General features: G+C 43.2%; 1 protein-coding gene across 3 annotated transcripts in view; it reads right to left on the bottom strand.

The window, feature by feature from the left end:
* MARCHF6 (membrane associated ring-CH-type finger 6) overlaps positions 1–13,059 on the bottom strand; it is an 89,158-nt gene extending 76,099 nt beyond the window's left edge. Inside the window, exon 1 of one of the 3 annotated variants that reach the window (XM_053246998.1) lies at positions 12,856–13,059. In XM_053246998.1, coding sequence (XP_053102973.1) covers positions 12,856–12,874 — 19 coding nt within the window. In that variant the 5' untranslated portion in view covers positions 12,875–13,059. Of the gene's footprint in view, positions 1–12,143; positions 12,218–12,551; positions 12,651–12,855 lie in introns of those variants that run through there. The other 2 variants (XM_053246995.1, XM_053246999.1) reach the window with 2 other exon arrangements.

Raw genomic sequence — 13,059 nt, 5'->3', positions numbered from 1 at the left:
AAAAAGAAATAGAAAAAATCACCAAATACAAAGATCTACAAATTGAAATTGAAAGGCTGTGGCAGAAAAAGACCAAAATAATCCCAATGGTAATTGGCGCCCTGGGTGCAGTTCCAAAAGACCTTGAAGAGCACCTCAACACCATAAGGGCCACAGAAATCACCATCAGCCAATTACAAAAAGCAGCTTTACTGGGAACAGCCTATATTCTGCAACGATATCTATAACAATTGACAATAAAATTCTGGCATCCCAGGTCCTTGGGAAGGACTTGATGTCTGGATAAAACAAACCAGTCAATAGAACCTGTCTGGCTGTGTAAACAAGAAATAATAAAAATAGAGGACATACACATAGGGGAGTATACTTTGTGTAATACAAGGAGTTCCCAACTTACAAATGGGTGGTGTTCCAAAGTTTGTTTGCAAGTTAGATGTTCATAACTCATAATGCACATAGTTCTCAAGAGGACGACTTGTCTGTATGTGTGGGTTGGCATCTTTAAGTTGGGGACTTCATTAATGTACTATGTTTTGCAGCTTTGCTTAGAAGTATAGATGTTTGCAAGTCGGATGTTTGTAACTCAGGGAGAGCCTTTATTTGTATAAAATAAAACAAACAGGGTCTTATAGTGGGCAGGAGTCAAGACAGTTTTCTTTTGTGATAAGGTAAGATGCAAGAATTTAAGTGACTCTCACAATGAACAATACTGTCTTTGTTTCTTTCCAGCACTGTTGCTTTGTGTTTCATTTTTGCTTTTTCTATATTGAATAGCCCTCTGACCCTGCCAGATCCACCTCAGAAATCCACACTTTTTACTCACTGCAGTCCATGGGCCTTTGCATGTTGAGAGATAACTAAGAGCCCAGAACTTTTCAGAAGCAAGAAGCAGTAGTTAGTGCATAGAACAGCTATTTTTCCATATCTAACCACCATGTTTGTTTATAGACAGTAAATATTCATATTACCAAAGATGAGCAAATGACCAAGTTTGTGCAGCATAAAAATAGTATATTTATCTGAATCCAAAACTAGGTTTTTTCCAAGCTCTTTGATGTTAGAAACTGGGGGAGGAGGGTGGGGGTGGAAGTGGAATCTGAAATTCAAAGTCCTTGTCCTTTTGGATCAACACAGATACAACCGGTATTTAACCTGGATTTTTTTTTAAGCGGGTCATCTTAAATTCATATTTGTCTTGTTTTCGGTAAAAATGGTAGGAGAGGGCACAGCAGATGAGCCTCCTAGTTATACACAACTGATATCTTCTGGGGACAGAGGTTAGATCCTAAAACCTGTGATGATTTACTAGTCCTTAGCCTTCAGTATCTCTCAAATATAGTATTATATAGTATTTATAATACTTGAAATTATCCCTATGGTTCTTTATTACCCAGAAAAGCAGCCAAACTCAATATATTTGATAGGAGATTATTCAGTTAAGAGATAACTATAGGTTTCACATGCTTCTACTCAAATTTTAAGCAAACTATTCTGAGAGGGGGAAAAACTTACAAAATTTAAATAAAATCAAATCTGATATTTTCTTATTATAGACTAGTATTTTTAAGCCCGTTATGATAACGGGCGCTAGCTTTCTCTCCCGCCTTTAAGTGGTTGTTGTTTTTTCTTCCACCTTTCTGCTTGTCTCTCTCTCTCGGTTTTGTTTTGTTTTGTTTTCCATTTTCCCCTCCTCCCTCTGTCCTCCTGCCGCCCGCTCACCCGCCCTCCCAGCTTTCCAAAATCTCCTTCCCCGCTCCACCCCACAATTGATTAAGGGCCAAAATGGCCCATGAGAAAGGCCGTCGCCCCCACCTATCGCCCACCTGCCCACCCAGCTGCCCGAGCCCACCTTACCCGCTCCAGCCCGCGACAGTCGGGCGAAGAAAAAAAACATTATTCACACAGTGGAAGTGAGGAGCTCAGGAACAGAGCTCCTCTCTGTGCTATGCTGCTGCCCAAACTGCCGCTATGGACGCAAAGGACGTTGCGTCCTTTCGTCCATAGCGGCAGTTTGGGCAGCAGCATAGCACAGAGAGGAGCTCTGTTCCTGAGCTCCTCACTTCCACTGTGTGAATAATGTTTTTTTTCTTCGCCCGACTGTCGCGGGCTGGAGCGGGTAAGGTGGGCTCGGGCAGCTGGGTGGGCGATAGGTGGGGGCGACGGCTTTCTCATGGGCCATTTTGGCCCTTAATCAATTGGGGGGTGGAGCGGGGAAGGAGATTTTGGAAAGCTGGGAGGGCGGGTGAGCGGGCGGCAGGAGGACAGGCTTCCCCTGCCGCCTCTTCCCCCCTCAATCACCGGCCGGGCGGTCTCTGGAGGCGCCGCTGCCATCCTTCGCGGCCGGCCCGGGCCCTTCACGGTTGGCTCTGTCCCGCCGGCCTCTGTTGGCCTCCGTTCCGTCCCCTGTCTCCCCAGCTTGGTCGCCACCTCAGCCAGTTTCCCCCGCCGGCGCTTCTCCGGCTTCTTCAGGGCGGCCGCTTGTGGCCGTCCAAGATGTCCGCCGGGTGCTGGCGGTCGTGGCTCCCTGGCTTTGCACATGCCCAGAACCGCCAAGGGAGGCACGAACACACGCTTGGTGTCCGTCCACGGATGGACACCAAGCGTTTTATTAGAGAGGATTTTTATACACCCTGGTCTATACCCAGATGGAAATCTGAGAAATATAAATCTCAACATGACGACTTTTGAGAACATTTTAACCCAATAAGTAAAATTCTATTCTAATATAACTACAATTATTTTCACACTATTCAAATGTGAGCAGTTGGAGAGTCTGAGATGACACAAGCTAGAATTTATGAAGATGTTTGGAGGGCATTCTTCAGTGCCAACTCTCTAGATATTGCAGGAACTCAAAAGCTAGGAAACATCTTAAGCCACAAACCCTGCTAACTTGGCAAAGAGGCACTTTTTAACGTGATGATTCTCTTTATTTAGCAGAGGGAGGGTAACTGGCCCTATTCACCCCCAGCACACTATCTCCAGTGACTGTTGCTGGTGTCTGTCTTATGTTTCTTATAGATTGTGAGCCCTTTAGGGACAGGGATCCATCTTATTTATTTATTTATTTATTTATTTATTATTTCTCTGTGTAAACCGCCCTGAGCTATTTTTGGAAGGGCGGTATAGAAATCAAACCAACAACACCACCACCACAAGAGAAATTATCCAGTAACTGCATTATCTTCCACATTTGCATCCTGCTTTTCCTTTAGGGAACTCAGAGCAGTATGAGCACGGTTAACTCGCTGTGTTCTCATAGCTATGCTGTGAGGTAGGTTAGGTTGGGAGATCGTGACAGTGTTCTCTCTAATTTTTCTTCATCTCTGTGCAGAATGAGTTTTGTTCTGGGCAGCGGTATCAAGGCACTGTGCGCGCACATGCATTCAGAGTGGGGCCTTCCTAATTCAACCTGAGCGGGATCTAAAATTAACTGAGCGGACATCAGAAAAATTAATAGTACCTTACATTAAGTCATTTTCACAATTTGCACAAGCAAGACATTCCCTCCAATTTGCATGCATCTTGCACACAACAGAGGGAAGAATGCTCTTAAAATAAAATTAAAAAAATGCAAGCTCATCCGATTCGAAACACATAATTTATCAGAGTTGCTTGCAACCATATACTTACTGGTCTGGTGAGCCAGAAGCGGGTGGGGTGGGGTGGTGGTGGGATTTGTTTCCAAGTCGGTCGGAGCTTCAGAAATTAATTCTGATTTAGGATAGATAGCCTAACCACCTAATGGCACAGCAGGGAAGTAACTTGCCTAGGAAGCAAGAGGTTGCTGGTTCAAATCCCCGCTGGTATGTTTCCCAGACTATGGGAAACACCTATATCAGGCAGCAGCATAGAGGAAGATGCTGAAAGGAATCATCTCATACTGCACGGGAGATGGCAATGGGACACCCTTCCTGTATTCTACCAAAGACAACCACAGGGCTCTGTGGGCGCCAGGAGTCGATACCAACTCGACGGCACAACTTTACTTTATGATAGATAACCTAGTGACTCGAGACTTTCCCACAGTCTTCTAGCAAAGTTACTATTTTAGGGAGTGCTGATACAAGAGTTGAAATATTCTGTGTTTAGACTTATAGTCTTCAAATGCTGTGGTTCATCCTCAGGGCAAGAACAAGAAACTCCACTACAAGGGCTTATTTATTATTGTTCAAATTTTATACCGCCTTTAATAATGCATCTCAAGGCATCTTATGGTTTACAGAACTGGGACCGAAGACATTCCTATGTGGTACTTCTCTGTGAATGAAAGACTTGAGGCAAAAGTTAATTCCTGGAGTCATTGCACAGGGATTCCAATAACTGGCTTCCATAGCTTTGAAAAAATTATACTTCAAGTTTAACTTAAGGAGTAGGTATCTAAGATAGAACAGGTCAATGAAGCTGATGGACTTTTCAGCATGATGGGCCAGGATAGTCTATTTGGGAATTTGTTCAGTTTAGCATTGTATATAAGACTCAATGCACAGCACACATTGTCAACTAAACATGTCTGTCAGAGAAATCCCATTTGGTCAGGAGCATATAATGAGCAAAAATAGCATTTAGTTAGTGATAATAATAGCTGATTAAATTTTAAAGTCAAAAATTTTGACTTTAAGTGACAGTTTTAAAGCCTTGACTGATGGGACATATGGAATAGTAGGAGGCAAGAAGTGCTTATTCTAAATTTAGGTCAAGGCCAACAATGATTTTCATACCTCACCACTAATGTGGAGCTTCTCCCTTACATTTGATTGAAGAAGTCCACGGGTCCTGACAGTATGCATTCAACACAGAGCAGATGGCATCTTATGTTTCCTTTTTAGATTGTGAGCCTTTTGGTGACCGGGAGCCATTTTATATATGTGTTTGTTTATATCTGTGTAAACCGCTTTGTAAACTTCTGCTGAAAAGCAGTATATAAATATTTGTCATATTTGTACATCAAGCTTATTAGTCCAGAAACACTCTAGTAACCTTCATCACCTGACTCCATTTTGGTATGCACTCAGGCTCCATAGAAGCATCCTACGTGGCTTACTGCTCCGTTCAATGTATTGCAGGAGGGAGCATATTATTAACCAAGCATGCAACTTATATCTAGTTCACTTTTATGTAAACCCCTCTGAGTACCTTTTTGTTGAAAAGTGAAATAGTAATAGTAGTAAGTACACAGTTCCTATTTGAACAGATTATTTTGTGTTTCTGTTCTAGCAACTGCTGCTGCTGACTGGAAAATTCAGTGTGCACTTTACTCTGAGAGAAACCACTCTGTCCACAGCTTTAAAAGCATCTCAGGTTAGGGGGCAGGGGAGGTGTCTACATGTGTGAGGCTTATTTACCTTAATATAAAGAAGTAGAGTTTCAGGCATGATCAGAACAAGTGATTGCACCAACACAAGCATCTAAGGTGTCAGGAGTTAAGCGGCTAGAAAAAAATGAAGACTTGGGGAGTAAAATGTAAAGTCCTTAGCACTTTACTACATGGCATGCCAGGAATCCCCCAGGTCTTCATGATGCATAAATTCTCTTAAATACTTTTATTAACTGCTACATGGGTGCCCAAGAGACCTGCCTTTGGAGTTATAAAACTACAGTAGAATCCCCCAAGAACTGCTGCAGTAAGTTGTGTCAACGGTTATGAGGAATTAGCAGGCTCAGCACTTCCGCCTCTGTCCAAGAGTCCAACTGTAAGGACAGAGCTGCACCACATTTCCTTAAGGCTTCCAATTTGCATAATATTTATTGAAGCAGGGGAAAGAATAGACTCTGACCCATACTGGAAGCACAGACAGTATCTGCAACACAGGTGGACCTCGTTACTTACGGTTCCACAGATCCATGGTTGGGCAATTGACTCCCAATCATGGTATACATGGTAAACAAAAGGGATAGAAACCACGCATCTGTGGTTCCTCAGAAGTCATTTCCAGTCACCATTTCATGGTGCAGAACCATGGCTCTTGGGGAGGGGGAACGCCATGATTTTTCATGTAAAAATTGTGATATTGCACTTTTGGAGGGCACTGCTGGACAGTTGGAGACCTGTAGAGCATGGTACAGCATTTTCTTTCAATTATATCTTCAGTTTTCAGCCTTTTAAACCAATTTTTTCATTCCAGGAACCTCCCCACCACCCAAAATCCCAATGCCTCATTATCTGCAGTTTCACTATCTGTGGCTTACCCAAGAACGAAACCACTGTGGATAATGAGGTCCATCTGTATATTATTTTAAAACACACACACACACACACACACACACACACACACACACATCCAAAGTTCATAGGGAAGATAAAGCAGCAGATTGTGAATCAGAATACTTTGGAGAAGGATTCTAAGTATTATTACAGCTAGAATATAAAATAAGTGAGATATAATCCTAAACCAGTAGTTCAAGTCAGAACAGAGAATAGAATATACACTTCAACAGTCCATAAAAGCATCTGCATGCTTGCATGCAGAAGGTTCCAAGTTCCTTCCCTGGCATCTGTAAGACTGGGCTGAGGGACTCCTGCTTCCTGCCTCCAACCTTGGAGAAGCTGCTGGCAGTCTGTGTAGACAATACTGAGCCGGATAGACCAATGGTCTGGCTCGGTATAAGGCAGCTTCCTATGTTCCCTTCCAATAAGGGCATGAAAATGAAGCAACAGTTGCTAAATATACAAAGTTCCGCAAGAATAAACTTTAGTATAATTAACCTAAGCAGTAAAAAAAGACAAAGAAGAACTCTTTCCTTGTCTTTTCATATCAGCAAGAGGATTTAGAATGATCTGAATAGACATGATCAAGAGAAGAGAGTCCAATAAGACAAAGAGAGCGAAAACAATATGGACCCTTCTGCCATCCCCTCCACTATCCAAATACGGATATGTTATGGTATCAGCAGCTGACCAAAGTAAATCCAAGGTAAATGTTAAAGCCTATACAGCAGCAAAGCTTAACTTGAAAAACAACAACAGGCCACAAGGTGCCAGCAAAGAGTCAGAAGATGAGACTAAGATGGAAAATTATCAAAGTTTATGCTGCCACACTCCAAGAGTTCCATGTTGACAGGGCCCATTTCTACCACACCTAGGTAAAGTGTAAAAGTAAAGTTTACATAGTAAAGCTGTCTCCTCTTTTATCTGAGGCCAATGACAAGTCCTCAGGGTCCAGAGTGTACAGACATATACTTGAATTCTTTTAAGAGGTGTAGCCCTTATTTTGGGTTGGTGGCTGAGTAATTGCAGGAGACCCACAATTTAAAGGGGTCAGCCTCCCTCAGGATGGTGGAGATCTCTCCTAGAAATGCTCTACAGTGACGGTCTCAGCTGAGAGATTCTGATACAACTGAAGAGTATGGTTGTTATGTTTAAGCTCATTGACAGTCCTGGAGATATCAGGAAGAGCTGATTATTATGCACAAACTGTGCTCTCAAATCTAGCTGGTCGTAAGATGCTACTGGACTGTAGACCTATTTCAAGGCCTGGGGAGGGAAACCTGCAAGCAGCATGGTCGACAACACAGCTGGGGAAAAGACCTCAGCATTCTGCTCTTCCACTTGTCCAGGGAAACTAAGAAAGTGCAGGCTAGGTCCATGGCCCCAATTTTTATGGCCATTCCCTGGTCCCACAACTCAGGTTTCCTTTTGGCTAGGACCTTCACTGTACTTTGTAGCTTTGCTGCAGTGTTAAGCACTGCAGTCAGTGTCTCATTACACTAGGGGTGTCCAACTGTAGCCCTCCAGCTGCTTTGGGACTAGAATTCCCATCATTCCTAGCTACTGGCCATTCTGACTGGGGATGATCGAAGCTGCAGGCCAAAAACAGCTGGAAGGCCAAAGTTAGACACCCGTGCATTACACCATTCATGTGGTCAGCTGTAGAATCAAGTTAATGGGAAGCAGCTGGGAGGCATACTTTCACAGACTGGATCTAGGCCAGAATCACTGCAATGAAAGCTGGGCTGGAGTCCAAGGGCAGGTCAACAAGGCTGCCAGGAGACTGCTTCTATCACAGTGGATCCCAGCAAACATATTGGAACAGCCACACCATTCAGATGCTTCAAAAACTCTTTAAGGGAAACAGAACAATCCAAAGGTACCTTACTTTTTCAGGTGCAAAATGTTGGCACTGAAACACTTGAGAAGATCTTGTTGCTGTTTGCAGTAACTTATGTGTTGCCAGTGACATTGAGGAGCACAGGCACATTAAGGGTGGCAATATTATTGTTCCATTCATGGACATTCTGTTGACTCTCTTAGTAACATATGAAACTGCCCTGAAGCAAACCAGCAATGACACAAGTTAAATTCTGGAGACCAGTGTTCTCTCTAAGAGGGATGCCCAGATGATGTTGACTACAACTCCCATAATCCCCTAGCCAAAGTCACTGCAGCCAGGGATTCTGGAAGTTGTAGTCAACAATATCTGGAAATCCCTCTTAGAGGGAACAATGCTGGAGACACATGCCCTGAAGTGGCAAAAGCATCACGATTAAAAGCCTGAAAATGCTTGCTGGCCCACAGTCTAGTTTTATGCCAGCTGTACATATACTACTTAAGTTGGTTTATGGACAAATTTCTGCCAAACTTTACCACTGCAAATATTTTGTGCATATGTGAATTGTGATTTTCAAAACAGGCATTTATTTTAAGAGAGGGAAGAAAAAAAGAAGGAAAGAAAGCCTCAGAGCAAACAAGTTTAAGATTTTTGGACACTACTATATTTTTTAAAATGCTGATCATTTCAGCATCACACACAGAGAGAGATCAGTGTTATGACAGTTACCCTATTCTGACTAATTTACTTGGACAAACCCTAAGTTTGGGCCTAAGAAATTCTAAAAGTGAATAACTTCTCAAGCCAGCACTGCTTGAAACACCTTCAGTACCTGGCTGCATGGGCTGCTCGACAACTGACAACACTACGTAGGAATGAAATGCATCTTTTCAGTCAGCACTGAATTTAAAAATCCGATGGCAGCTACCACAGATATGAAAATTGTGTTTAGAAAATAAATCAAGAAAACAGCAAGAGAGAAGTAAAAGCTTTATCATAAACATCCATCAAATTTCTTTTCTGATTGCCACTGCGAGATCTAGCTTTTTACTGAAGCAAGTAATATTTTAGAAATGCTTTGGAACGTGCTCTCTGCTGAAATAAGAGCCTCCTCATCTCTGACAACTTTTTAAAAGTCTTTAAAGATGCACCTATTCACCCAGACTTTTAATTAAATATTGCTTTAACAATATTTTAAAATCTATTTAAAATGTTTTAAAATTTAGATTCTAATGTTTTAACTTTTACTATATCATTTATTTTGTTTTAACTACTGCTTTTTCTGTTGTCATTTATTTTAACAAATGTTTTAACTTTCTGTTTGTTTGTTTGTTTGTTGTAACCTGCCAAGAGACTGAGTTTTGGATAGTATAGAAATTTTATATATAAATAAAATTTCTGGGACCCAGTTTTCCAAACTATCTCATAAATCATTCTTTATCCACTACAACTAGATCCTCTTCAAGGTTTACTATTGATCTTAGGGATTCCAACAAAAGTGTAACATAAAAAAATGTTATTTGTGGTTCATATAGAAATAGTCAAACACTGAAAACTATCTCAGGGTTTAGGCACTGATGGCTGGTTCTGGCAGAAAAATTAACTTATCAGAGGAGACAAACCCTGGGATTAATCAAAAAATCGCTTTGTTCACATATGGCTCCCTTTCCTTCACTATGTGGCTTCATTTAGTCCCTCTCCTAACTTTCATAACAGCTTTTGGAATGATGTACTTAATTAATTATAGAAAAATTACAAACTGGGTTTACAACCAGTGGTCCCTCTAATTTTTTTCATCTCTGTGCGGAATGAGTTTTGTTCTGGGCAAAAGCATCAAGGCACTGTGTGCGCACAAGCATTCAGGGTGGGGCCTTCCTAATTCAACCTGAGCGAGATCTAAAATTAACTGAGCGGACATCAGAAAATTTGTGAGTGTGTGCATGCCTTATAGGGAACAGTGTTTACAACCCATCCCTTCTTCCTTTCCCCTTACCTTCAAAATAAATCTCTCAGGCAGGATGTTTGTAAGTTTGCTGTATTTTTGATATATTACTTTTTTCTGTTTATATACTAATTAAAAAAACCTTTAATAAAAATGGCTCTATATCTTCTACATCATCAAGAAGTTGTGGGGGGAAAGGAACATATACAAGTGGCCCACATTACTCATGGAGGTTCCATTATGGCCTTCAAACACAGGTAACAAAATCATGGATAACAAAACCTTAAGTCAATGGGAATTGCAGGTTAGGTTCCCAGAGCCCAGGAAAATTTCCAAAAAACCCACTGCAAGGACAGGGTAAAAACAGAAATAAGGATGGCGCACAGCACTCTACTTTGGCCACTACAGCTCTCCCACTCCTCAAGTAATGTGTAACCATCATGTTTCATCTAGAGATGTACTCTGAATGCAATTCGGTGTCTGAATTGCAGCACAAACCGAGGGCTTTCACAGCCCCTTTGACACGGAGGAGAGCAGGTCCAAATCTGCTCCTCCTCTGCTCGCCACTTCCATAAATGCGGCACTCGCCCCAGGTATGACTGCGTGCCGGCAGCAGATCTCCCAGCAGCCGCTGCATGATGCTGGCATGCACGGCCAGCTGGGAGACACCCTGCCAGTGTGCAATCATAGCGGGTGTGTGTGTGTGTGCCACGATTACGGAAGTGGTGGCAAGCGGAGGAGCATTTAACCTGCTCTCCTCCATGTTAAAGGGCCTGTGTAAGCCCTCAGTTTTAAAGGGATAGTGCTGCAGTTCGGATGCCGAATCATGTTTTGAGCACATCCCTAGTTTCCTCACCCCACTACTGAAGTTCAACACTTAGCATCACAAGCCCCTTGGCCTGATTGGTTGATATGCTGGCCAAACAGGCAGCACACAATTAAAGCCAATTCAAGTAAACACACACAGAGGAGTGTGTGAGAATCAAGGAGGAACAGAATAATCAATTTTTAATGGATAATTAAAATCAATTTTTAATTTAAAATGAATTTTAATTGCAATTTAAATTAAATGCAATACTGTAATTATCAAAAGTTAATTTTTAATTTGAAATTTTAATTTAAAAATTCATAAACATTAAAATTAAATTTATTATAAAAATGATAATTAACATCTTACAAGGGCAACACAATGCTGCAAGAGGCTCCACAAAATGGCTCCATGAAGCTCCCCAGAAAAGGCTCCAAAAAGCCTCCAAAAGCTCGAGCAATGGCTCCTGAAGGTGCCCAATGGCTCCCTAAGGATACCAAATGCTGCCATACGCTACCCAAAATGGTTTTAGAAGCACAAAAAAATCTACACATGCAGACCAGAGCACTCCATAGTCCTCCTCCAAACTCCTCTCACAACCCATGAACATGTGCAGCAGCGGGAGCATGACCATGTAAGGGCTGAATTGCGCTGCTGAAAACCGCAGATATGTGAGGCCGCATACTACAGAAAACAATGTTGAGTATATATTGCCTGACCACAGATACGTGAAACCATGAGTGCCGAAACCATAGATAACAAGGGGCACCTATAATTGTGTTTTCCAGTTCCGGCAGACCTTTATTTCAGGTATGAGGTCAAAGAAGAAAATCTACCAATAGCCCATCACTGTAGGAGAAATAAACTACCTCTTACCCCATTCCTCACTACATTCTGCTATATGCACAGACTCTTGGGAGATCATAGAAGATAAAACCATCTCTAACTTAGTATGTGTATGAGTGATTCCTATGTGTCCACACTAGGAATCAGTGTGGTGAAACAGAAAAGCGGGACTTGTATCTGGATAAATCCTACCTCAGCCACAGACTCACAGGTACCCTTGGGTGCCATCTGTTTATCAGCCTCAGCGGACTTCAGCTGCTCAAACATAACACAGGACTCTCTCTGTTTTTGTTGCTAGTCACTAACATACCTACTACTTTACAATTTGTCCCAACAGCTTTTGGAGAAGGAGGAACTATTACAAACAAAAACAAAAAGCACAAAAATCAGCATGCCACCCTACCCCAAATATTCCAGCTGCAACTACATTTTATTGTAGCCTCACCTCTCCGAAAGGTTACATAAGAGAAAGGCCAATCAGGCCAACTGACTCACTCACCCCAGCTACTATACCAAGCCTAATTCAACCCCATCGGGGACACCTGTCCTGCCGAGCAAGAAACGTCCTCCCTCTTGTACAAGCCACACACTGTCTTTCCATGTTTACATTTAAATACTGAACTAGAAACCCACAAGCCTTAAGGAAATCAGCACACACCCCTCTAGAGTGGCCACATTTTGGAATGACGCAATCTCCCCCATGTTTAAGTTCTGATCCAGCAACCCCCTGGGCAGCCATAACAATACACGCCCCAATACACACACACACAACACACATCTCGCGTTGCCGTATAATTCCAAACGACGCGATTCTTTCGCACCGCCACCGTTTGCAGCTGACCCAGCAGCCCTTGGGCAGCCACAACAATTTCATGCTCCACACAGACACCAACACACTCGCTCTCACCCTTCCATGTCTGTCCTAGAAGCTGAAGCAGCCACAAACACGGGGGCGGTCCCCAAACCTTTGCCTCCCTCGCACACACCATCACACCGTCTGCCTTTATCACACAGACACACTAGAATCTAGGGCGCCCCACGGCACCTGGAGGGGCCCCGGCAGGCCGAAGCACAGGAGGACAGCGACGCGGTGTGCCCCCGTGTGAGCGGCAAACACAGCCCCCTGGAAGGCGGCCGCATTTCCTCAAGCAGCCAACCACCCCAAGCCCCCCCTCCCCGCGCCCCCGCGGCAGTGGGGTTCAGGCTGTTACCTTCTTCGGCGGTCTCCATCTTGTCCAGATGACGCAGGCCGGCCGCGCGGGCGGGTGAAGTGTGATGCGAGCAAGCGAAAGTGGGACGGGCTGGCGACGAAGAGCGTATGATAGAGAAGAGGCAGATAGTACCGGCATGGAACAGGGCCTGCTGGCTCTAGCAGCCCGGGCCCATTGCGGCCTTGCCGCGGGCTCCCCCTGGAG

The sequence above is a fragment of the Hemicordylus capensis genome, chromosome 4 (assembly GCF_027244095.1).
Source record: "Hemicordylus capensis ecotype Gifberg chromosome 4, rHemCap1.1.pri, whole genome shotgun sequence".
Lineage (NCBI taxonomy): Eukaryota > Metazoa > Chordata > Lepidosauria > Squamata > Cordylidae > Hemicordylus > Hemicordylus capensis.
This window is presented reverse-complemented; position numbering and strand designations above follow the sequence as displayed.